The sequence below is a fragment of the Solea senegalensis genome, linkage group LG19 (assembly GCF_019176455.1).
Source record: "Solea senegalensis isolate Sse05_10M linkage group LG19, IFAPA_SoseM_1, whole genome shotgun sequence".
Taxonomy (NCBI): Eukaryota; Metazoa; Chordata; class Actinopteri; order Pleuronectiformes; family Soleidae; genus Solea; species Solea senegalensis.
Genome location: NC_058038.1, coordinates 19,643,805 through 19,670,508, shown reverse-complemented (window position 1 = coordinate 19,670,508; position 26,704 = coordinate 19,643,805). Strand labels below are relative to the sequence as shown.

Here is a 26,704-nt window from a genome sequence, read left to right as displayed (position 1 = left end):
TGGAAAGGAAACGTTAACGTAGGCAGTCGCACTGTAACTGTGTGTACGGATCATTTTCCTCCATAAAACACTGTAAGTGACCTTGATATTCTTCTTCTTTTGTTTCATTCATTCACTGTCAGTCTTCTTCTTCTTCCTACAGTCATTTTGGAATCATGTTTGATTTGTTTAGATCTGAAACTTCCTGCAAACACGATTAAAAAGGAGACAAAGTCGGTGTATTACACTATATGTATATAAACGCTATGTAAACACTATCATCCAGCTTTATCTCTCTGTAGTCACGAATCACACACACACACACACACACACACACAGTCAGTAACAGCAGAACAAACATATCAGCGGTCTCTTCCCCGAGCAAACACAGGAGCCAGCTCTCCTACTGTGAGTGTGTGTGTGTGTGTTTAGAGAAGCCAGTACACCATAGTTCCTTCCACAAATACTTTTACCAATGATAATGTTTAGTTAAAAGGGCAATTACAGGTGTGTGTGTGTGTGTGTGTGCGTGTGATATTGTCTTCCATAGAATCTTTGTTTAAACAGCAATAAAAATCAACTTCATTGATGAAAGGAGCCAAAACAACAAAGTGAACAGAATAAAATTGACCATACGGTATAAACTGTGTTATATATGGTTTTATTATTATTATTGTTATTATTATTATTGTAATAAACAGAGAGGCACATTCTGATGCAAAGACATCAGAAAATATCTGCTCCTGAAATATCAGCACAATTGTGATTCGGATGGAAAAGAAATTGTTTAATCTTAACAGCAGATCACATGACTGCTGGTGAGTTTCTTCCTCACATAAGAAGCGTCATTTCTGAGGGTGTAACGTAGTAATGTATTTGTAATCAGCTGTTCTTGGGACTCTTGCTAGGAGTATTACAATTGGACTAAACTCAGACTGTCTTAACGGTTTTCTGACAGTGACTCATCATGTGATCGATTTAAATGCAACACAGCATCGCATGCCCACATGTTCTGCTCTTGCCCAAAGCTACAGACCACTGTTAGTCAGTCCAGACACCAGGTCTTTTAATTGTGTTATTCGCTGTTACACCTGACCATTTAGCATCGCTCTTCTCATGAACTTGGACTCCAAACACCCGACATTTCAGCCCACCCCTGAATATGAATATACCCATAGTGAGGTGAGGGCAAAACAATGAAAAACCACAGCAATGCACTCACTCTCTCAACCTTAAAATAACCAGATACTGTCTTCTTTAAAAGCCTCAGACAAAATGGATTATATCACACATCACACTGCCCATAGAATAAGTAGAGACTCATTTGTGATTCAATAAGAGCTTTAGTGTGTCAGTGTCTCTATGTCCCAGATAGAGGTGAGCCTGCACCACTCCAGGTCCATATTCTTACATACACACTGTTGTAACACTCTACATGACTTATGTGTCCGAGAATCAGGGTTGTTTCCTTAACCTAAAGTTGTCTTTGGATGTTCCTGTCACGTTAACACAGTTCACTGTTGTGTGAACCTGGCACTGGTTTCAATGTAACCACACACTACAGTTAGGGCCCTCCTTTAAAGACGTAGTATGTAACTTACGTTGTTACTTTGCAAAGTGTGGCAGATCATGTCGGTGCTTGTGTGTGCGTGCGTGTGTGTGTGTGCGTGCGTGTGTGTGTGTGTGTATCAACAGCAGTCTCATAAAGGTTAAAGTCACTGGAAGCGGTGAGGAAGAGTGGCAGGAAACATTTAACCAGCGCTGATAAAACACACAGTGCTGTCGCTGCATGTCACTCACCGTCGCCACACACACACACACACACACACACACACACACACACACACACACACAAACCTGTATCTTAATATGTAAAATATTCTATCTCTTGTTTCATAATGTGTATGTTAGGTCTGTAAAGTCCACGTTAAGACACATTAAATAAAATGTGTGTCTTGACACATTAGTAAGCATGGATTTGTGCTGCACACTCACTCACTCACACACTCACACACTCACTCACTCACTCAGTCACACCTGAATGCTTTTAAAGCTCATCTCCTGTCTTGCTGCCTGTTTGTTTAAGTCTGTGATCCTTCGATGTGTATCTGCTCTGTCAGGACACCATGACAGTCAGACTTCACTGATAAGCAGCTCTATCAGCGCCGACAACAAAACCTCTAATGGACCCAAATGTGAGCGTGTGTGTGTGCGTGTGTACTTGTATTTGTTACCTCGTTAGGACCGTACACCGCCACAAACACTGACCCTGTCAGGACCGCTCGTCCACTTGGAGACAGAAACCTGGTCCTAATGATGCAGAAGTTACTTTTGTCTTGTGGTTGGGGTTAGGCATTATCTGATGCTAGTTCAAGTTAGGAATAAGGCTTTGATAAGGCTGTTTAAGTGAATGCACTGTCCACAGAAGAGTAGCTGTGCAGACCTGTGTGTGTGTGAGTAGATCTCACTTTTTCTTTTATTATGTGGTTTTGTGTGTTTGTTTATACCTGCATTCTGTGCTCTGTTCCTGGTCTGCACAAGCTGAAAAACAGGCTTTACCTTAATCCCCTTATTAAATATAACTAGATATAATATAATAACAAAGATGAATGAGCTCCGGTTTCATAGCCGTGTTATTACACTTTTGTTTTTCTCCTCAGTTTCGGGCACTAAATGAAATTCTGCCCCGCCTCTAACTTCATTATCTGTTCCTGTTGATTTACAGTGTGATATCATCGTCCTCTTGTCATGTCAGCATCATCTCAGTAATTATTAACACATGCATTATAATTACTATGATACATTCGAAGGAAATAAAAGAGTTTCTGGTATCATTCTAACAAAGTGACTAATGTTCATGTGTCAGTCATTTCTGACGTCTTTCATGTGTTTCACTCACTGCTTTCCAATCCAACTTTATTTATAAAGCACACAACAACAGCGGAAACAAAGTGCTGTACATCACAGATAAAAAGATAAAAATGACCTAATAATAATAATACTAATACTACTAATGATAAATATAAAAGAATGATAATAGGAGATGTGCAGCATCTGCCTAGACTGGTTGGGGTGAAAGGAAAAATGGGGGATAGAGGAGAGGTGGGGGAGAGAAAGGAGGTAGAGACAGAAGAAAATAATAGCCTCGAACCTGGATCTGCATCTGGATCTGCGTGTCTCACATGTTGTGGAAGATTGTCAAAGGTTTGTACTTTCATTTTTATTAAGAATGTCCTGAGATGTCTTGTACTTCCTGTCAGGTTTCCACACCCACCAGTTGGATTACATGCCCCGCCCTCATTACTTTCACCTGTGCTCAGTTGGCCACACCTGCAGTGTATAGTCTTCCCTCGTCGGTCGGTCTCTGTCACTTCGTCTCGTCATTCTTCTCACAGTGTTCCAGCATTTTTCCCCGTTGTTCACACAGTGATGTTGTGTGTTCTGACGTACCAAACCTTTCTGCTTCACGAATCCACTAATCTATTTTATTGTTTGTGTCACAGTTTTACATTTGATCTGATATGCAGCACTTTGTTTCAGCTGTTTTTAAAGTGCTTTATAAATAAAAGTTGGATTGGTTTAGACTTTATTAAAAAAGTACAAATAAAAAAATAAAGTTTGTACACAGCGCACATGCCGTACATGCATGTGTGGCAACAGCGCCACATACAGGCCTGGCACATGTACAGCACCGCAGGCTTTACAGTCGTTTGTCATCATGTTTGTCATCAACTTTTTCAAAAGCGACAAAGAAAAAGATTGTTTCCGTTCCGTTATGTTTCCATGTTGGAACGTGGCGAAGTCGAGGCGAGGACATTTTGATTTGCAACATCATCTCCGTACAAACACACCAGAATGTTCTAAAAACACCACAACAAATCAAAAATGATTGGACTCCACCTGGCAGAGGTTGGATTATTATTATTATGCCTTCATGAACACGTGGGACACTTTATTTTGATAGTCCATTATGTGGAGTAATCAGCAGGTATTCAGTATCATGTAAAAACAGATCTGCCAGTAGACTAGAAGTTGTGCTTCAGCGGTTTCTAAACCTAAAGTCACACTAAAGTGAGAAGTGCCTGTTGACTGTAAATACTGTTTCTGCAGCGTTGTCAACCATCATTTCATCACTTCTTTATTGTGTCAGCATCTGATGAGTCTGTCACGTGAAGGTCAACAGGATCACGCCAACGTGTGATCGCAAGTATGATCGAGTCCTCGTAAACAAGTAAACATCGGATTCATGGACAATTAGTTGCTTATCTGTTGACAGTCGAGTCTCCTAGAGTTGATTGTTAGCAAGAAACATCTGTAAATGTGTCACAACCATTTATTTAAAGTGAAAAACAGTTGAGAACAATAGATATTTACCTATTTACATAGTTACCTTACAGACAGACAAACAGCACTGTTTGACTCTGTAATGTTCATATTACAAATGGTGTACCTCAAGGATCAACCCTTGGACCTGTTCTATTCTCCTTGTATATTAATGACATTGTAACTGACACTATTTTGTATTGTATTTGTGACTCTGTAACTTCTGCAGCTGAATCTCTTCAGTGCTGTTTCAACGACTTACAGGTTCCTCTCAATAACAATAACAAGTGGGTTCTTAATGCAGGTGAAGCCAAATTCATGCTCTTCACTTAATTTAAAGAAATATCACTTGATCTCCACTAATAATGTTCCAACTATTGAAAGAGTCTCTGAATACAACTATCTTGGATGTAACCTGGTCACTAAACTAAGACACAGAATAGGCTTTTCTTTACAGAAACAGTCAATTTTAGATTATGGAGACATTTTATACAGACATGCATCAGCTACAACTCTACACCCACTTGACACCACATACCATTCAGCCCTGAGATTTATTACAGCTACAACACTCAACATTGTGCTAGCGCTGTCTAACATGTGATATAGACACTGGATATTATTTATTTTGAAGCTTTCACTGATTTTGAGGACAATTTAAAGTCCACTTCCATTGTATTTTTCAAAGGTTTTGGGATTTTTGGACTATCAAAAAGAAGTGATACCCAACTATGAACTGTGGACACGTTAGAGATGTTGATATGATACACGGAGAGCATTCTGTTCAATTGTTACATATGATTTCATCAGATTTATATTTTATTCAACTTTAATACTGTATGTAACATGTTTTTTTCCCAGGAGAGCAGGCTGCAGATGCAGGGCATGGTGTTTCCCGTAGGCTTTAGACTCTGCTCCAAACATAATACAGGCTGCTCCTTATATTTATGACATGTCAGAAATGGCTTTATCGCTGTCTTACGCCCGGCGTCCTGCTCTAACCCCTGCGACTCGACGCTAGTGAGTGTGTTTGCAAAAGACGCGATCAGACAAAAGAGATGGATTTGTCCATCTATAGAAATATGCAGAAAAAAACACACATTAAATGGACTCGATATAGACATTGAGTTCAAATCAGAGAGCAAGTAATGAAGTGGGCAAGGAGCCTCGGGGCTTGTTTGTTTGATAGCCTCCCTCGATCAATAAAGCCCATTTGAACCATTGATTTTCTCACATCTAACACACACACACACACACACACACACACACACACACACAGCAGCAGAGAGAAGTTGAAATAGTTAGTAAAAGCATCGTGGAGGTTAATTTGATTGCTGACCAATGTCACGCTGAGACTCGGGGTAAAAGAGAAGAAAATTACAAAATGACTAAATGAGTTTTAGATTCATCATGTTTCCATGAAAAGGAACAGCACGGTGAAAGCAAACCTTACGACATCGTAATTACAACTTTTATAGACCCATGGTTCCCAACCTGAGGTCCCAACCCCCCTCAGGGGGCACCAGAGATCACTCAGGGGAAGCAGAGCTTTGTGTGAGGTTGTGAGTTTATCAATACTATCACACACTCTATAAGATCATCAGAACTCAGTATATTTTGTCCACCTTTACATTTATTAAGCTGTTTATTAGCAACACCTCTGTGACCTCTGTGACCTCTGTGACCTCTGACCTTCTCTGACCTGCGTAAGGTACGACAACATATCATGTCTGAGAAACAAGAACGTGAATGATCTGTGTTTATGTAGCAGCACTTCTCAAAGCTGCTGTATGCTACAGCTTTGTCATTCACTCATTCACTCATTCACTCACACTTTCATATAGCACGTTGAGTCACATACTACAGCTTTAAGCCTCATTTATTATGTTTTATTTTATTTTTCCTGTATAAATAAAGCAGCATTATATATACTCACACATGTTTCAACATTTCTTTTTCTTCTCATGATTCAGAGTTGACTGTAATGTGCTATATTTGTTACCCTGCCCCGGTGTCGTAAATCCAGTTCTGCTTCGTGGACATTTTGATCCCCGGTGACTCACAATAGCTGACAAAATCCAATCCACTTTCAGCACAGGTGACCCAGTGGGAATCAAACAGCTCACTCGGGCTGGGATGGAGAGTTTTAACGCGAGTTATCTTTCATGGAATCTGTCAGAACTAAGATCAGTGATGGATGTGTCGCACCTGTGGACGATGGAGAGGAGTGAAAGTTTCACCTGTTCACGTCAGAGATTTTGTTGAATGGTTATAATTTATGCAGTTATTAATGACACACCGAAAGGGTGGAGCTAAAAACACTGCAGTCTGTTGATTGGTTGATAAGGAATAATCACTTCTGGGCATGAATGGGAACGGAACATGTGGATTCAAGGCAGTGTCACAATCCTCTTCTTTGCTGAACTTTCCCGGGATTTAAACCAACAACCTTCTTGTTAGGAACTCGTTAGCGATACAGCTGTTTTCCATCCGGTCGACACAAACTACGTAGATCAAGGTTTACCAGTGAAAATGGAACCATGGTGAGATGAACTGCTTGGAAATATATGGAAAATTGAACTATTCTGTTTACTTTTTCAGATTATTTACTTCCTGTTCTGCCCCCACTGAACAATCCAATGCTCCAGAGTTGTTGTTTCTTGGACAGATTTCATTATACTCAAATATATATACTCAAATACCTGTAAAGCTAAGTCTCCTTGAAATAGGTGGAAAATGACCATAACAATATTAAGTCACGTTTTCTTGTCTGAGACACAGTCACACATATAAACACATAAACAAATAGCTTCCTGCTATAGAAGCTGTTCATCTTTCCCAATGAAACCACATACAATACTGTACATGCATGTAGTATTTTGTTGCATTAAAACATAATTAAATATGTTTGTTCTCCTCACACAGTCGCACGCTCACAGGGTGCAGGGCGTGGCCACAGCACTCGCTCTGAGGAGCAGAATTAGTCTCTGTGAAGTTGTTTTGCAGTGATGTATCTCATGCTGCCTTACCTCCAGGTCACATGCACTGATATGTTTATTTATGCCATCCATCACACACACACACACGCACACTGATGTGAGAGTGATGAGCTGCTGGTCTAATTGTGATACCTGCAGACAGAGGATAATGAAACCTGCAGGATGGATTACTCACAGCTGCGTGTTCTTGTTGTGTTGATGGTCAGCTGGGATACAGTTGTGCAGTAAAACGTTGCAGCCCAGAGCTACAAAGAAGCCGCTCATGTTAAAGCTCCGCTGACGCCAAAACACTGCTCGTGTCACCACCATAAATTATAGCACAATATTACAGGGTTTTGTGTTTTTGAAGACCACAACAGAAGCAGGATTAACAGCAACAATAACCAGAAGCTACATACTGCATGTTATACGTCTCTTATTTTGACTGATGTGGATGTATAGATTCAAAACACTGCTCATGAGAGGAGTGGATTCATAGAGACAAGCTCAGTCACAGACACATTAGAGACGCACTGTTTTCACCAAATTCTGGCCAATTTTCAAGCGATTAAGTCGCGAACGTCGGGAACAATGAATGAAGGTGTTTGTGCAACATCATTCTAACAGAAAATCGGTGTCTGGGACGTGACATCCTGCGACACCCTGACGAGGAGTGGAGAAGTTTAGACGTGTGCTCTGACGCAATCATGGTGAAGAGGAAGATGCTGCTGCTGCTGCTGCTGATGATGATGATGACGATTGAGGTGTTTGGCAACGGTGACACCAACTCTCTGTCTCCACTACAGCAACAATGTCCACAGGCATCACCCACATCACAGCAGCCATGATTGACAACTCCTTACCCGGCCTCCCCAATGACCTATGAACTATGATTGGTTAGCATTACACGTTAACCTTCTGCAACACACCTGATTCAGATGAACTGCTCGTTATCAGGTCTCTGCAGAGCTCTGCGGGTCCACAGGACCAGGATTGAGAAACTGTGCATTAGTGCTTGTCCAACTCCACTTTAGTGTATTCTAGACACAAACGTTGTATTGTAGTATTTAGTGTGTTGTTATCTGCAGGTGTGTTTTTGGGTGAAGCCAATCAGAGGGTGACTTGTAAATTCCCTTGAAAAGCTCCAGATCATCCTGTGGTTGAAGGACAGGTATGAAGTCTCTTGGCGGGGGATCCTGATGGACTACACAAGGTAAGGAATTGCACCAACATTCAACCTGTATTTAACTAATGAGGAAGAGGAGGAGCAAGAGTATGTGGATTGTGAATCTAAATAATAGGATACAGTTCTATTGGCGTTTTGTTTTTGGTCACAGTGGTTTTTCTTTTGCCTCAAGATAGTACTTCACCATGATGCTCTCACCTCATTTTAAGAGCAGCACTGATGGATGCGAGTGTTTCTCGCGCCACAGTGTGGCCACTGGGCGGGAAAATAGCAATAGCGTCCGTCGGACATTAGCGACGACACATGGACTGAGCATGAGGGCGATGGGGGGGCCATAGATGATCGAGTCACATGTCTCAGATGTCCATTCGTCCTGTGGTTGATGCGGTGGTGAATCAGCCTCTGAGGGGCTCAGACTGGAGGACACACAGGCGCTAATGTGATTATTTAGAATGAGACTTTTTGTATGTTTAGAGGGAACTCGCTGCCAGTGAGGACGACTGTCTCCTGGAGACACAGAGTTTGCCACCTCACGAGGCGCGAAGATCCATCATCATTATGACTCCATAACTGTCGCCATGGAAAATATGCAGTCGTTTTCCACAAAAGTCTCACTGTGTGTGTGTGTCTCTCACTGTGTGTGTGTGTGTCTCTCACTGTGTGTGTGTTCTTGTATTTGTTTCCTCTTTTTCTGGCATAACCACTCATGTTGTCACCACTAATCCTCAAACCTTGGTTAAGCTGAGGACTGAGGGATAAGGCTTTGATTACGTTGTGTCCAAATGAATGGAACTCACTGCAGTTCCTTAGAAGGAGAAAGCTGTGTGTTGAAGTGCTGGGACAGGCGGAATCATCACTGCATTGTCAGGGGATGCATGCTTTAGTCTACACCTGTGTGCACACACACACACACACACACACACACTTGCATGTGCAACATTCATCATCCAGACCGCGGGCAGCAGGAAGCCTTGAACCTCGGTGATGTCACGCTAAGCCCTTACGAGTTTGGAGATGTGAGAACTCGCGCACATGTGCTCGCAGTCATACACACACACACACACACACACCTACACACAGCAAACTCCAGCGGAGCCCGTGAAGACATTTCATTCTAGGAGGACGATTACAGAGACAGTGAGGGGGCAGTGACAGCGCTGGCATTTGCACACGTTGTTATTATTAGAGAGGAAGCCTGTGGAAACAGCAGCACCTGGCTCTTCATTTAAAAGAATGAATCTCAGTGAAAATGAGTACAAACACAACAGGTTTCAACACTCTTACATTACACTGACACTGATTCTCTCTTATTCTTTGTATCTCCAGTATATTTGTCTTATTATTGAACCACATTCACTGAACATTACCTTGTGTCTTCGTGTCCTGACTGACATCTTCCCCTTGTTTTTATTTCTTCCCTCCTCTGCGATGGCGGCCTCAGGGCAGGACTCATAAAACATTTACCTGCTGCTATTGTTTGACACCTGCTCTGACAAATAGATTTCCCCCAAGAAACTCGCTGTCACTGGAACCTTATAAAGCTACTAAGTTACTCACCTGAGGGCAGTTTTAAAAAAACCAAAAAAACAAAAACACTATTTCACTATTCAAGGCTCTTCCCATCTTCTGCTTTTACTGTCCTGTGTGTAAATAAGCTCTTAGCACCATCTTGTGGTCACAAACGTCGATGACACTGATGTCATTTTCTGAAAATCAAACACTTTATTTCTCAAAACATGAATTACACATTAAAGAATTGAATTACAAAATAAATATTCTCTTCATTTAGTAAATGTAAACTTAATTCATAGACAGTCTTTAAGTGGAAGTGTGCGTGTGTGTCTAAGTGATTACATTCAAACAGTGAGTGCATGGAGGGGCGTGTCATGTGGGCATTAGTCTGTGTGCTCCGCCCCCGTCTTGTCCTTTTTAATGGGAAACTCCAGCGATGACCTGAAGCGGGCGGGCACCTCCTGTTCCTCCTCGCTGATTGGCAGCTTGGCCACGGGGGCGTGGATTCGCAGCTGTCCGTCATCCATCAGGGAGCAGGACAGGCCGGACAGATCCAGGTGAGCGGGCAGGTCGATCTTCTGAGCGAATCCCGCCTTAGACGAGGCAGCGGCGTGGAAGGCGGCGCACGAGGTGGAGGAGGAGCATGTCTCGCTTTCCTCTGCCCCGGCTTGTTTCATGGCCACCACCGCAAGGCTCCGCCCCTCCAGTTTGATGGTGATGTCACTGGGGGCGTAACCACGAGCGTCTAGGGTCACCAGGAGGTCGCCTTTCTTCTCGGCGTGATGCTGGACATTTTTCTGCAGCTCCATGTTTGAAGTCTCTTTCTGCTCTTTAGCGTCAATCAACCTGGAACCACAAACACAATCTGGATCAGATTTAAAGAGGACCCAAGACCAAGACCAAGACCATGAGTCAAGACCTAGGGAATGAGACTGCAGTTAGACCAAGACTATTAGGGACTTAGATTGCATCAAGACTAAGACTATGAGGGACTTAAACTGCATCACGACCAAGACTATTAGGGACTTAAACTGCATCAAGACCAAGACTATTAGGGACTTAAACTGCATCAAGACCAAGACTATTAGGGACTTAGACCAAGACATTTACAAACTGAGACTGATTGAAGAAACTAAGACCCTGATAAGAGTGTTCCCAAGAACATGACTTTTAGGGACTGAGACTGAGGTTAGACAAAGACTTGGTCCGGTCTTGTTAGTGGAGTTCTGAAAACAACAGGGAACAAGTTACATCCCACAAACCCTCCAGTCATGAAACACACAGTCAGATCCAGTTCATACCCGGTGAGCGTGGAGGACAGCAGGGGCAGAGGGCTCAGTTTGAGCAGCGGGTGCTCATCGTCCAGCTCCCTCAGGAGACTGTCGGCCAGGTTGGACCTGCGGTTGAAGAAGTCTTGCTGCAGCGACGAGAGGACGCCGTGATTCAGAGGCCACAGCAGCCGCTCCTGGCTGAAGAAAGGGTCGTCGGCGAACAGACTGGTGAAGGCAGCGCGCTGGGACATCATATTTCTCCTTCAAGTCAAACACTTGATTTAAAAAGCAAACTCTCTGTCTCTCAGTTGCTGATTGTCTCTGTCAGACTTCTTGAGGCTCCAGTGAAGACAGTAGTGAAGACGCTGTCCCGTGTCCCTGTCTCTTGTTACTCTGGGACATTTACACACGACTCTCTCGTTTATATACCCCCCCCTTGACTGCTCTGCTCCAACCCTCCCACTGTGTTATTTACACCCCATGAGCTCACTGCTGTTTGTTAGCATGTGCCATAGAGGTCAGGAATACCCTGCAACTCATCAAATGGCTAAAGACAGCTCATGGTCACATCTTCTATGAGTGTGTGTGTGGACACTGCAGACAGAAGGAAGCTCCTGTTTCTTGTTCTTCGCTGCTAACCAGGCGTCTCCCTAAAAGCTAAACTTACATTAGGGGACCATGATGTCATGATTCCATTTAGGAAGATGATTATCTTAAAATGAAGGAAAATCTGCAACGTCAAGTATTTGAAATTCAACTCCTAAAAGCACAGATCTTTACGACATCGCCGTAAACGTCCATCCATTGTCTTCCACTGTCTTTGAATGAAGCCGGCGAACACAAGCCGTGGAGCCATGTTCCTGCCAGTCGGCATCCATTTTCCATGCCATTTGAAAAAAGCTGGTTCAAGTTTTTTTGTCGTCTTCACTTCTTCCGGCGTCAGTTTTCTCTGCTTCTTCAGCGCCGTGAAGTCATTTGAGTTTCTCGATGTCCAGATTGTGAGGACTCCGGGTCGGCGGCCCTGGCTGGTTTTAAAACTGATCAATTAGGGTGAAAATCCTGCAAAGTTCTGCTTTAAATGCCTGAATAAAGACGGTCAAATATTAGAGAACGAGACTTCTGAAGGTTTTTATCAATCACAGGACAGTTCAGGGAGAGTCTAAGACATTTTGATAGTTGTAGTTCACAGGAAACTGAGCCAAAATGGACGAAATTGTCACTGACAGATGACACACTTTAGCATGTTAGCGTGGTTGTTTGTGTTCGTGGCTCGTGGTTGGAATCGCAGCGAGCCACAGACGTGCCATCATGTCTGTGTGCGTCTTTCTTGGGTGGACATTCATCGTCGTCCACATGAGGATCAGACTCAAGCAGCTGTCCAGGACTGGACACGTTGACCGGCAGTGTAAACACACTCTCGTCTCAGGTTTCAGCTTCATCACGGCTTCTTCCAGGGATGATCTCAGAGGGCAAACGTGTCTATGTGTGTGTGAAGCCAGCGCACTGACATTACAAGGAGCCTGTGTCATATCTATTTGCAGCAGTGGAGGAATGACAATGTAAACCTGCTTTTTTTCATCATTGGCTCAAACTAAGAAGTGACTCACACGTGATTGGCTGAAAACAGCTGCGTCACTGTGGTTTTTCTGCCGACAACAGCGTACAAATCAAACTTTATCTTCATACTTTTATGGTTTTGTGTCAGTGGTGTCACTATCAGCTCATATCAGGTTCAGATACTGCTGACAAAGTAACACAGACATATTTTTCAGCTTTGTAAATTTCTTGCTGTGTGTTTGAGGACGTAGAGTTTAATAGTTTCAACCAGGGGAAAAATAATCTCTGATTCTCACAGGAGTCAGATTTATTCCCTATAAGATACGTTGCTCTCTCATCATCGTCCTCTTCCTCACATATACTTCACACACTCATATAGTGACATTAGATTGATAGATAAGGCGACTTCATTCATTACATTACATTACATTACATGTCATTTAGCAGACGCTTTTATCCAAAGCGACTTACAATGGAATCAAGTACAATTAGCCAGGGGTGGAATCGAACTTGCGACCATGATGTCTTTGGTACACAAGGTAGGGTCTTAACCACTGAGCCACTCCACCCCATTCATTCATTCATATGTTATTTGTTTAATTTTCTACACACTCTGCTCAGAATTCCTCCGTACCACCAGAGGAAGCTTGCGTACCCCTGGTGGTACACGTACCACAGTTTGAGAACCGCGAGTTGAAGACATCGTCAGCCTGACCGTCATTTTGGAGTCATGGGAAGGAGGGGAGCCCAGTGCAAAAATAAAAAGTGTGTCATTGACAAGGAGACCGAATTAGAGAGGAAGATTCACGACGGCTGCCGCTCCCTCAGCTGTAAATCACCGGGTTATTATTACACCGCCCATTATTTACGGTCGTGGCCTTTAAGACCGTCCAACGTTACTAACGCCACAGTTATGTGCGTGTGATTGTGCAGAAACTACACATTTTTGTGTGGTTTAATCCTTGTTAACAACAATTGAACACACTGATTACTGGATTATTAGAACGACGTAGAGAAGCTGAGACAAAGACTCAACAACATAAAACAGCACAGAAACTACAGCAGAGACGCGAGGGATGACAGGAAACCTGGTCATGATACGTGTCATTTCTCACACTTTATTTTCTCAACACGTGCACAAGCAACACAAATGCAAGCATACATGTGTTTGGCTAACAAAGACTTTAAAAAGTGTAAATGTGATCTATAACCTGTGGAGGCATCTCCTCACAATACACATGGGTTTGAATGCAAGCGCGGCCATTTCTTTTTCACCACTTTGATCCATCTTCGTGTTTACGTACAATACATACATTTTTACAAGGATATCAAGGACGTTTGTAGAAACCTGTGTCATGTGCGGCTGCTTCAACAGCGGTGATGCAACTCAACTGTGGAAAAAACCCGACAGTGAACTAAAAAAGTCTTTAAAGTTCCCTGGGCGATGTTTCTGTATCACTTTACACTCCAAGATGTTTGCAAGCCTTTACATTACGGTCCAGTGTGTGCTGATGTTAGGGAGCAGTTCAGGAAACTACAGCGGCCTTTGCATAGTTGTGGGGACAAAGTTGTTGACCATAAATACTGCTGGGGACATGTCCCAGGTGTCCCTGGGTGTCGCCTGAAAAACACAGAAGCATGCATGGATGCCGACCAGCATGGACATGGCTACACAGCTTGTGTTTGCCGGCTCTGTTGAAAAGAGGGGAGAGTCAGTGGTTTACAACAGTGAGAATGAAGTGGTAGACAATGGATGTTTATGTTGTTGTCATAAAAATATGTACTCAAACTGTAGGGGGCGCTCCATAGAGAAAAAGGGCAAATAAAGCAACCAGACATGCAAAATGCACACTGGCCGGTTTCTAGAAACAGGGCGGCGCAAGATAGTGGCCTCCATAAAGCAAGGTGTATCATAAAGTACATATAAAAGAATAGTGAAAACATATAAACACATCATTATTGGTTGTATATTAAATGTTACACCCTAGACCTTTAGTTTATTGAAAATTGGTGGGTAAAGAAGCTGGATTAGCTCTGAGATCATCACATTTCTTCACGTTGTCACTGTGAGTCACACAGATAAGTGTGTTTATGTCAAACACCAGCATCCAGGACACTATAGACAGTTGTCTTTCAGTCCCACATTGTTTGACTCCTGTCTCTCAACAGATGTCCAGTCTGTTAAAATGATATGTAGGGATTCTCTTCTTCCTCATCTTTTCTGTGACTCTCTGGGACGTTTGAATGTCTGCCCACGTCGTCATAGTAATGATCTTCATCTGGCTGCTCGTAAACGTCCGTCTCCTTCTCTTCCACGCCGCCGTCTCGCTCTCTCAGCTCCTTGTTGATGCTCCTTTGATGAAGGTTCACATAGTTGTGGTCCTTGTCATCTTTCTTTGCTGCGGCAGACACTGAAATGCATCACAAGGGAAAAGGAGGCAAATTGTGAGAATGTTGAATTCTAAAAATAGCAGAATTACTGTGAGTTCTGGTGGGGACAGACGTTGACTTAAGATGAGACCACCAGACTGTGTGGTTCTTCTTTTCCTCCTGTAGACCAGCAGAATCACGGCCAGCAGCAGCAGCAGCAGCAGCAGCGGCAGGATCGCAGCAGAGATCCTGAGGACGAGCAAAGAGGCACCGGGAGACGCCACTGACGAAACCGCTGGGAGAAAACACATTTAACTCAATATTTTAACCAGTAGTTACAGTTACTAGTTACTTTTCACACAAAAAATAACCCCCGAACCTTAGCAGCAGCAGCACAGGCACATTTACAGCTGCAGTGCATAACTTTGAACTATAAACTAATGCTTCATTGCAGATGGAAGAAGGACACAGCGCTAGTACAACTTCATACTATGGCTTAAAACACCCAAGAGTTCCAGGCGTGGATTCTACTGTTAAAAATCTGGACGTCGTACTTGGCGGCTCACAGATATTCTTCTCACAGACATTGAAAACGCTTACTGTGCCAATGGAATGAAAAGAAAGTCAAGCGCTCCCCAAACAACTGCCCGACTACTGTATGTGCATTTGCCAATCACAGCTGCTGCTGTTACCTTCACCACGCAGCTCCAAGATTCCTGGATGGAGCCTGGATAAGGAACGTTACGTTAAAAGACACGTTAAAAGTGTGTGTGTGTGTGTGAAAATCTGCTGCAGCAAAAACTGAAATTGCATGGAATAATTATTGATAATGATCATATACATGTTTTTCCCTTCTTTTCTTACCAGAGACCAGTGACAGCGTAACGAAAGCGCTCGGAGTGGAGAGAGACGTTCTTAGCTTATACACACACTGGTACCGTCCCTCATCATCAGCCGTCACCTTGGCTATCCTGAATGTGGTCGAGTTGGATGTTGATATTTCTTGCTGGAAGACTGATTCTGATGACTTCACCATAATGAAGACTCCACCCAGCAGTCTAATGTGTGTTGCAATGGCACAAGTGATGTTAACTTCCTGTCCCAATGTGATGTTACTAGCAGGGTGCATAGAAATGTCAGGACTGGGGAAGAGCCCTGCAAAAGTAACATGGTAACATAGCATTAAAAGGACATTTTTTGTAGTGTAGTCACAACAATGGCGCTTTTCCATTATACAGTTCTAGCACAACCCGGCTCTACTCGGTTCTACTCGGCTCTACTTTACTCACACCATGTCCAGACCAAAACGGCGCGGCGCGTAAACAATCTTTTTCCTTTGTTGTTTTCAAAAAGTTTCCCCCTAAAGACGGCATCAGGAAATATCTCCGTGCACACGGAACCCCCTGAAATGACTCCAAACGCTGTAGATCATATGACAGGACTGTAAGTGGCACTGTGACGTTACACAAAACAACAGAGAAGAAGACGTTGTAAACTGTTTGTTTACGTTTTCCATGTGCATATGTAGCGACTTTACAAATTTGTAACGTAGTTACACTAACACTCTTAGTTTTGCTTTTCTTTTTCATTTGTGTCCATGTCTTGTCACTAATTCTCCTGTCATTTCAGATCCCGCCTTTCCTCCATGGCATGCAATCAACTCATTTCCCTCACCTGGTTTTCCCCGCCCATCTCCTCACCTGCAGTCCATGTGCTCATTAGTCCCTCTGTGTATATATACTAGTCCATTTTCATTTGACCCCTGCCAGGTTGTCTTGTGTGCTAGTTTTCCTGCCAAGTGTGCCAGCATTTTCTAGATTGCCTTTTGTTCTGACCCAAAAGTTTGCCTGTCTTGGACATCGGATTACTGCCCGTCCCTTGTCGGATTTGTTTGCCTGTTTTTGGACTGATTTCCACTCATGACTCTTCCAGTGACGACACTGTCTGATGTTTTAATATCAGCTCAGCTCACTTGGAACTTCACCAGAGCAGGTACTAAAACAAGCACCATGTACCAGGTACTGTCACTGATGGAAAAGCAAAAACCAAACAAACAAGTAGAGATGAGTCAAGTCAAGCCGAGCAGTGGTAGAACTGTACTGTATAATGTCATTGGGCAAGGTACCAGTGTGGCAAGGTACCCATCCCCCCAACGCTACTCAGTGTGGCAGCCCACTGCTACTAATTCTAGGATGGGTCAAATGCAGAGGAATACTTTCCCTAAGGGGATTAATAAAATAAGATTCTAATTCTAATGGAGAAGCCAGTAGGGGGTGGAGTGGCTCAGTGGTTAAGACCGGTACCCTATGTGCGAAAAACATCATGGTCGCAATGGTTGCAAGTTCGATTCCACCCCTCGCTGATTGTACTTAATTCCATTGTAAGTCGCTTTGGATAAAAGTGTCTGCTAAATGACATGTAATGTAATGTAATGTAAAAGAAGCGACATAAGCTGTGCATACCCCCCCTGCTGGCCCCTCTGTGAAATGAATTCCATGTGTTTGCCACTTCATCTCACTTTTGTGTCTCTTTGTAAACTCTCCACACCAAATTGTATCGAGAAAAACAAGGATTTTACACCCAGTATGTATTATGTTGTGACTCCAGTAGTAAACAAATGAACCATGACCATAAAAATGACCATGGCAGGCAGCAATAAACCAGCGGCTTGTCGCAATCCTTATTTCAAAGGTTTTGATTTGTTTGGATTGTAGTTACTGGTGTGTTTCTGTCCTTGTTTTTATTTCTGTTTCAGATTTTCTCGATGAATTCTTTATAAACGTCAAACCTGTTGATAAATTGGCAAACATACTTTAAGGAGGTGTAGATTTTATTGGTTGAACCTTAAGTGAAGTGGATAAAATCCCTTTCTCCATCAGTGCTGACACCAGATTTCTTATTAGTTTGCAAAACCTGTAAATACAGTATTTAGACATGCGATGATAACATTTTCTTACCAGTCACAGAGAGTCTGACAGGGTCACTTGGGAGGGTGGTGAAAGTTTGATTTGAAAGGGTTATTTCATAGTGACACTGATACGATCCGTCATCATCGAAGCCCACATCAGGGATGATGAACGTGCTGGAGCTGGAAGATAATATTTCTGTGACGTTGTGTAAACGAGTCTTCTTCAGGAAAAATGTTCCACCTGAAAGAACAGCTGAGTCTGAACAGCTGATGCTGACAGTCTGTCCCAAGTAGACCGGATTACTCGGATCAACAGAGATGCTGGACTTTGGGAGGCTATCTGAAGAAGAAGAAACACAACACAAAAGACAATAATCTGTCTGAGATGCAGGTTTCAGGGATTATTTTCAAATGTTCCCACCATTAGAACAATCACTTGTGTATGTAGTCAAGTCTTAGATGTAGCCTATTGAATGGAAACACATTTTGAATTATGAACAAATGTGAATATATTGTCTTTTGGTATTGACTTATTTTGCTTTTCATAACTTAGTTCATTGTATTGATTTCCATCTTGTAGTTTAATGTCCTACCCGTGTGTTCACCTTGATTCTCCTCTACCTTTGTCTGATTTACTTGCTTTAGGGCAGATTGACTCTTACGAGGTGGAGATATCAACTGAAATACTCCTCATTCACAGCTTCAGGTGTTGTTGAACTGCATTGTGGGTCATTTGTTTTGCTTGCATGCACCAGAAGTTGGCAAATGTTCAGCTTTTGAAGCAGCAGTGGCAGCTTCAGCCAATCAGAACATGTTACCAACACTGGCACCAGCCAATCAAGTCGGATGGATGATGGAGGGATGGATGGGTGGGTGGATGGATGGGATGGATGGTGGGGTGGATGGATGGATGGATGGGTGGATGGATGGATGGATGGATGGGTGGGTGGATGGATGTATGTATGGATGGGATGGGTGGTTGGAGGGTGGATGGATGGGTGGTTGGATGGACGGGTGGTTGGATGGATGTGTGCATGGATGGATGGTTGGGTGGATGGATGGGTGGGTGGATGGATGGATGGATGGGTGGATGGATGGATGTGTGGATGATGGATGGATGGATGATGATGGATGGGTGGATGGGTGGATGGATGGGGGTGGATGGATAGATGGATGTGATGGATGGATGGTTGGATGGATGGATGTGGATGGTTGGATGTGGATGGACGGATGGTTGGGTGGATGGATGGATGGGTGGATGGATGGATGGATGGATTGATGAACAGTACCCAACAATGTCTGATATGGTCAACATCCCATCGTCATCACTATAGCAACATTAGTAACTCTAGCACTGTAGTTTTCCTCCAGTTTATCACTTTGTACGTTACCTTCATTACATTACATGTCATTTAGCAGACGCTTTTATCCAAAGCGACTTACAAAAGTGAGTCATACATGAACTTATTCACTTATGTATTTGAACATATTTTGTATCATTCACTTTTCACTCACAGTGTCTATGTGAACGTTATATAACGCCAATGACTCTAACTTTAAACTATCAGATACAGGAAGGTTTCTCCTCACCTGAGCAGACGACTCCAGCGTCTTCTCTGCTTGAACAGTCGTGGACCCTAAACCCGTTGTGCCGACACGATGTGATGTCATTTTCATTTCCTGAGCAGTTGACTTCATCGAGCCAGATGACCCGGTCTCCCTCGCCAAACAGGGCCGAGTGAGCGGCGCCCCTGGCTATTCCACAGCCCAGCTGTCTGCACACCACCATGGCGTCGCTTAAGTCCCAGCGGTCGTCACAGACTGTTCCCCACAAGTCTCTGTGAAAGACCTCAACTCTTCCAGAGCATCTAGTGGAGCCAATTAATCTGATAGCTAGAAACAGAACAAATACAGGTTTTCCCCATTTGTCATGAGTTCAACAGTTATTGGTTAAATGTGAAGATACTTAAGATGCAGTCTGCATCACTTTGCATGATTTTTACTCTGTAAAAAAACAATGTGATGGTTAAATGATTTGTTGTCCACAAATCAACATGTTTGGTCACTACCTGAAGGTCCAGTGTGTAATAATTAGCCATGCATTTATGTGTTGAGCAGACATGTTTGTTTGCGGTGGATTCCCGGTCTTCCATTGGTTCTGCTTGTAGAGTGATCACATATCCTGTTTCCTCTAAACTGCCAACCTGGAATCTGGACGCCAACTTTAGTGTTGTTACAGACTCCAAAGCTGAATAACTTAAATACTATGTTTAGTTAACATGTGGAAGTTTAACAGGAAGTTGACGATTTACTGCTGCAGCTATGGATGTTTCTATACAGTATTGTCAGAATCAGTATCAGTATCAGTAAATCCCTCGTCCTGATGCGATGCAAGTGATACAGAGGGATCTCAGAATGTACTTTGTGTGGATTTCACTGTTAAAAATGTAAACTGTCTTACACGCACAGACGACGCCAGCGTCCTTGCTGTGTTTGCAGTTATGTTTTCCAAACTGCTTGTGCTTACAGTCGTCCAGCGACTTTTCACGTCCTGAACATTTGACGTCGTCGAGCCAGATCGGACCAGTCCCGAGACCAAAGCGGGCGGCTTTAGTGGCCCTCACAGCTGCACCACAGGCCAGCTGCCTGCACACCACCCTCGCATCCTTTATGTCCCAGCCATCGTCACACACGGTTCCCCACGAATTGTTGTAAAAGATTTCCAGTCTTCCCGAGCACCGAGTGGCTCCAAAACCAGCCAATCTCAGGTCTAAACCTGTCGCACACGACACACCAAAAACACTTTGAAAAACAAATTGTATTTGTGTTTATAATATGAATGAGAATGGACTGACCTGCAGTGGGTGGAGATGAGGTCAACAGATAGGAAACTGTGAGGGGAAGGAGGGGGTAATTAATAATTACATGCAAGATGAAAAGTGTGTATCTGTAAAAATAAAGGACAGAAATTAAAATTCTGTCTTACCGAGCGTCAAAAAGCCACCGATTCTCTGCTGTCTGCTGTTCATTGTTCAGAGAGAAACGCTGCTGCTGCTGCTGCTGCTGCTGCTGCTGCTGCTGCTGCTGCTCGTCCTTTATCAACGACTCCACAGTAGACTGAGCTTTTCCTCCGTCACGTCGCACTTTTCCCTCTTTTCCGTTCTAAATGAAGAACCTTATCTCTTACATATTCTGTCTTATAAGGGGAAAGGGCAGTAAGAAAACAAACGGTGGACGTCGTCTCCAGAACATTTCCCTCTCACAAACTTTCTGCTGCACGTGGCATATTTCTGTGAACAGTAATCCATGTTCATATGGAGTTAGTCTTTTTTAAGAAGCAAAGAAAACATTACATACAGTATTTGATCATTTTGCATTTCTTACCCGTCAGGTTGAAGCCTTTCAACCTGTTGGACAGTTACGCGATTAACAGTGTAAGAGACATACAGGCTGAAGATGAGCAGCACGGTGTGTTAGAGTGTGTGTGTGTTGCAGAGGGCGTGGTTCACCTGGGAGTGGGCGTGTGCACGGTGCGGAAGTGTGTGTGCGTAAAGGTGGGCACTCACCGGTGACGCAGAGAGAGAGAGAGAGTCAGGGTTGGGAGTAGCCGTAATTTTTGTTGACTGCTACCGCTACTCATTCATTCATTTATCACCCTTTTTTCCTGTTTAATCCGCCAGTCTCATTTTTATGTTTATCCATCCTTGCTGCGCTGTTTTGTTACAATAAATGCACCTAAGCATATTTGGATCTCAGCTATCTTTATCATAATCTACTATAGCGCGTCACAAATCTACGTACCTGAGGACCCAAACCTCATATACTCTCAGCGGCTAAAAGGTTTGTGTTTGGAAGCCGCAACAACAGATTAAGGCAGACTAGGAGGAATTCTAATTTTAATTCCAGTGAAAATGCTTGTGTGACAGTTTTTTTTTTTTAATTTAATCCAACCATAGTTTCTCATAAGTAATATTCTTGTGAATATGATGTTTTTATGCTTATCACTCACGGCCATGAGCCTCTTATCAGCTGTGGGCTTCCTCTTTCTTTAGCCAGTTGATTGTAAATAGTGCACAGCAGCATTTAATCCCATTCTATACTCTGCACATCTCTCCAGATGAATAGAACATTCACGAAGCTTGTAGCATGAGTTACATGATGACATGATGTTTGTCTCATGTCTTGGACATAAATGATTCCACATACGTGCAGTTCTTAATACCAGAGGCGGAACGAGTACTGAGATATACACGATAACATGTTACTGAAGTACAAGTAAAAGTACTGGTCTAAGTAAAAAGTAGCTTGTTTAAAATGTACTCAGAGTAAAAATGACTTAGTATTATTTATGATTGTATTTCACATCATTTGAAAATAAGTGTTTGTTTTAATATGGAACGATAAATGTTCACAAAATAATGTGTTTATGATGCAAAAGGAATTTATTCATTTAAAAAAACACGCAATAAATATCTTATTATAACTTGATATTAAGGGGATGATGCATGTGACACACAGGTTGTGATTCAGTATCTTACGACTGCACATTCCCTGAGCTGAGAGGCGACTGGTGGTGAAAGCAAGTGTTGTAAAAAACACTCTGGCCTAACTCTATTATTATTGTTATTATTATTATTATTATTATTATCATCATTGCACTCAGGAGTTATTGCTCCTCTGTTGCCTCCATCAGCAAGTCTACATTTGTAATTTTGTGACTTATAGTGTTTGCAATCCTTCACATGGATTCACCTCATTCACACAAACTGACACACACCAGTCTGTGTGTTTGAGATTTAATCCTTTTAATTGAATTTAATTCATTTAATGTATGATCAGCTGTATGGACAAGGTTTTTATATACCGACTAAAGGTTACACAGGGTTTCCAACACACTTGACCTTTAACTGATGACTCATTGGCAGTGAAGGATGAAAAGATCCAGGTGGAGCTTCAGCCTCATTGTTTTTATTTTTGCATTACAAGCTTCCTGTGAGGCTCGTGATTCACTTACACTTTTCATTGTTTTGATTAAGACGCCCAGATGTGCTCTCCTGTTAACCCTCACAGGAGAATACTCTCTTTGTTCTCAGGGTCTGAAACCATCGGCCCAACTTTAAACTTCCTCTTTTTAACAAAAAAAAATCACCAGAATTTTCTTTTCTATTAAATATAAAAATAGAGGATTGTTAGTGAACAGTGTGGGTACTGTACTTATGTGATGCAGTATCCAGCACCGCCCACTAGAGGTCACCATAGGTTGATTTTGTAGTTGTTTTTAAGGCAAAGCTCACTTTTCACACAGAGGTTGCATAATTATTTATGGACTTATTTTTGTCACATTTATGTCTTGTACAGTATGTTTATGTTATATATAATTAATCATCAGTGACACTTTCTTTGTTGGTGCATCTCACACACACACACACACACACACACATGCACACACGTGCACACACACACACACACACGAGTGAGCCTCATAGCGTGCCATGGCTGAGGAAGTGACTGGTGTGACGAGAACACTGCAGCCACCGCAGCTCTGTGGCAGCTCGGCCTGTGGTGATTCTCCACTCGCCCCTCACTCCTGTCAACCACCACACGCCAACCTGGTTTTGATTTCCACTGAACTGTGTCTCAGTTCCGAGCTCACGTAAGCGATGTGAACAACATGTACATGACGTGTTCATATCGTTGAATTACGAGTTAAATGGCATAAATCATGTCTCTTATACAGTTGGCTCAGCTTTTGTGTGAAAACAAATGTGGCAACATTGTAAAATTCACCTGCTTTATTGACATTATTTAACAGGATTTACTGTCATTTGCATGGAAAGCATCACGTCTACACTGTAGTTCTGGAGTTCTAAAACTCTTCTTTATGCCTTCATGATAAAGTCTATTTATCTATTTTTTTATGTTTGTTTTCATTAAACCCTAAAACCAGGTCTCTGGTCTTAGGTTTGAATATTTTTTTGGACCTCACAAAGATATAAATCTAAGCATGTACACACACAGACACAGACACACACAGAGTAACCACAACTAACCTAACCCTAACCTCATCCTACCCATACAACATGTGTTCATCTTAAATCTAAACATTTACATCATGGGGACTTGATTTTGTCCCTCAAAGGAGGACAAGTCCCCATAATGTGAGTGTGTGAGCAACGTTAGCTGGTCCCCACTACATCAGTAAAACCTGGACCGACCACACACACACACACACACACACACACACACACACACACAAAGTGCAGGAGGCACCCCATAAAGGTTATGATGGGTCATGTGTGAGCAACAGAAGTGAAAACAGGAAAAAGATTTGAGGTGTAAGAGCGGCACTGAAGCATGTCTGTGTGTGTCTGTGTGTGTCTGCGTGTGTCTGCGTGTGTGTGTGTTAGTGTGTGTCTGCGTGTGTGTGTGTTAGTGTGTGTCTGTGTGTTTAGCTGCATGGATGAAGCATTAGAGTGGGTTTAGGGGGTAGAAAGTGTGTGGTTAATGTGCAGAGAACCCACGAGACACAGATGGGAATTGTGTGTGTGTGTGTGTGTGCGCGTGTGTGCGTGTGTGTGTGTGTTGTAGAGGTGATTAAGAGGCAGTAGTGACAGTAGGCAAAGACTGAGATCCCCTCATTTTGTTTTATGGCATTTGGGGCTGTGTTTCTGCACACACACACATTCATTCACTCTCTCTCACACACACACACACACACACACACACACAGAGTGCCCAACATGTGAATGTAATGTGGACTGACAGCTAGCCTTCACGCTCTGACGCACCTCTTTTCCTAAAATGGACACAGGAGGACCACACACACACACACACACACACACACACACACACACAGAGAGTCTAAATGGGCTTTCTGTCCATTGCAGCTGAAAAACCCAAAACTTAAAGTGGTAGAGGAGAAGGAGGGGCTGAATAGTTTGGGTGACCACAGTATAAGAGAGTGCACTTAGCCCACAGCTCATAAACTGTATATAAAAGGTGGCTGTTAGCCACCAGGGGGCGATACTGCTGGAAAAACATGAGCTCAGTAAATGTTTTTCTGCAGAGTTCATCGTCTCAGTGTAGTTTCTTTTTAGTACCTGAGCTGAGCCCATGCTAAAATGTGACATCATCAGCCTGCCAGCCACTGATTGGTCGGAGAGTGTCGTGTGACGTCCTGCAGGCGTGGCGGAGGGGAAACGAGCACAGCGTTAACGTGAAGTTGAACCCCCTTCTCTGAAATCAGCAGCGTTTGAACGATGTTGTGCGCGTGGAGCAAAACTCAGGACGTCTCCACATGGATCATCAGGACGTAACGAAAACAACTCTTCTCTTCTCACAAGTCAGAATTCAAACGATTTTTCACACCATATGTAAAATAAAAATAAAAATTCAAAATGAAACAGCATAAATTCTGAGATTTAAGTCAGAGTTCTAACTTTTTTTCCTTTCTTTTATTTATTTGTTATTTTTTCTACATACTTTTCCGCACCAGGAGACGTAATGTCATGTTTGGACAGAGACGGAGCAGTTACTGTGCTTCTGTAATTGTGTACTTTCCCCTCACATGAAGTCATATGTCAGCGATACTAAAATTAAAACTTAGAAGTCATGGATTATTATTATAAGTTTGACAAAAGGTTAATGCATGACAATTCAGCAGTTCACAGAAGAGTGGATGTGTTTGTAGCATCAGTCATGTGACCTTATTCAGTGGTGGAAAACCCTGGATTTAAATGTGAGGTCAGAGGTCAGGACCGTTTTCATGTCTTCATTAGTTCATGTTGGTCCTTCTCGTCTCTTTATGTGGAGTTAAAGTTAGAGTCATGCTCATCTGTTCCCTCTGTTTTCAGACTTCCTCCCTTTGTGTGATTTTCCCTCCGTTGAGATTGCTGACCCCGCCCCTCATTGGTTTCACCTGTGTTGCTCTACCTCCTGTATAAATAGTCCTCGTCTCCCTCGTCTTTGTCTGTCTTCTTTCACAGTCCTTTCGTCCAAGAACCTCGTCGTCGAGTTTAAGTTAAGTAGAGATTTTGATCCTTGTTCAGAGCTGAATTGATGATTCCAATTGACTGGTTATTGTTGCATTTATGTTGTTAATGAATTAGGGCCCGGCCCCACGGTTGGTGTAGTGGTTAGCATTCTCGCCTTTGCAGCAAGAAGACCAGGGTTCGAGCCCTCGTTTGAATGAGGATCTTGAATGTTCACCCTGTGTGTGTGTGGGTTTTCTCCAGGTTCTCCACTTTCCTCCCACAAAAACAAAAATATGCAAAATTGATGTGCATCAATGGTTGAATAGTGGTTTGCCACCGCCCACACACACACACGGCCCTGTGGAGGATGGAGAAATAATGGAATAAGGCCTCAGTGTGTTACATTGCAAACAAATGAAGGACATTATATCAGTCATGACACCACGTAGACAATCGACATGGTCATTGTTTGTCTCGTCTTCAGTTCATTCTGGATGCAGCGCCTCCTCAGGCGAGGAGGGGAACGCGTTATTCAAAAGCTTCGGTTCGTTTCACTAAAGTGTGAAAGTGTGAAAGCAAACTTGTGCAACACCCAAACGTGCCGAGTCTAGCGGAGAAAATGACCTTTGTATGGGCAGTTGATTAAC

General features: G+C 42.9%; 2 protein-coding genes across 3 annotated transcripts; both read right to left on the bottom strand.

Annotated features, from left to right (window-relative positions):
* Positions 1 to 10,165: 10,165 nt before the first annotated feature.
* Positions 10,166 to 11,637, bottom strand: hspb9 (heat shock protein, alpha-crystallin-related, 9). Its single transcript, XM_044051370.1, has 2 exons — positions 11,280 to 11,637; positions 10,166 to 10,824 (listed from the first exon to the last, which is right to left on the bottom strand). Exons 1-2 carry the CDS (start codon positions 11,501 to 11,503, stop codon positions 10,362 to 10,364), a joined length of 687 nt encoding a protein of 228 aa, XP_043907305.1. The 5' UTR covers positions 11,504 to 11,637; the 3' UTR covers positions 10,166 to 10,361.
* Positions 11,638 to 14,737: 3,100 nt separating this feature from the next.
* Positions 14,738 to 21,426, bottom strand: LOC122784856 (deleted in malignant brain tumors 1 protein-like). Of its 2 annotated transcripts, none has more exons than XM_044050248.1 (8): positions 21,071 to 21,426; positions 20,940 to 20,975; positions 20,546 to 20,860; positions 19,675 to 19,977; positions 18,134 to 18,424; positions 16,041 to 16,331; positions 15,310 to 15,471; positions 14,738 to 15,217 (listed from the first exon to the last, which is right to left on the bottom strand). In XM_044050248.1, the coding sequence occupies exons 1-8, from the start codon at positions 21,111 to 21,113 to the stop codon at positions 14,988 to 14,990; spliced, it is 1,671 nt and encodes a 556-aa protein (XP_043906183.1). In that variant the 5' UTR covers positions 21,114 to 21,426; the 3' UTR covers positions 14,738 to 14,987. The 2 variants fall into 2 exon arrangements, with proteins under 2 accessions (XP_043906183.1, XP_043906184.1); XM_044050249.1 differs by having other exon boundaries at positions 20,552 to 20,860.
* Positions 21,427 to 26,704: the final 5,278 nt, after the last annotated feature.

What these genes read in the sequence shown, in the direction of transcription:
- hspb9 (XM_044051370.1), bottom strand. Translation starts at nt 11,503, where the DNA reads ATGATGTCCCAGCGCGCTGCCTTCACCAGTCTGTTCGCCGACGACCCT. An exon ending in CTGTCCTCCACGCTCACCGG is followed by an intron (nt 10,825 to 11,279) that starts GTATGAACTGGA and finishes TTGTGGTTCCAG; the next exon opens with GTTGATTGACGCTAAAGAGC.
- LOC122784856 (XM_044050248.1), bottom strand. Translation starts at nt 21,113, where the DNA reads ATGAACAGCAGACAGCAGAGAATCGGTGGCTTTTTGACGCTCG. An exon ending in CGGTGGCTTTTTGACGCTCG is followed by an intron (nt 20,976 to 21,070) that starts GTAAGACAGAAT and finishes TTCCCCTCACAG; the next exon opens with TTTCCTATCTGTTGACCTCA. An exon ending in CGCTGGAGTCGTCTGCTCAG is followed by an intron (nt 18,425 to 19,674) that starts GTGAGGAGAAAC and finishes CTTCTTCTTCAG; the next exon opens with ATAGCCTCCCAAAGTCCAGC.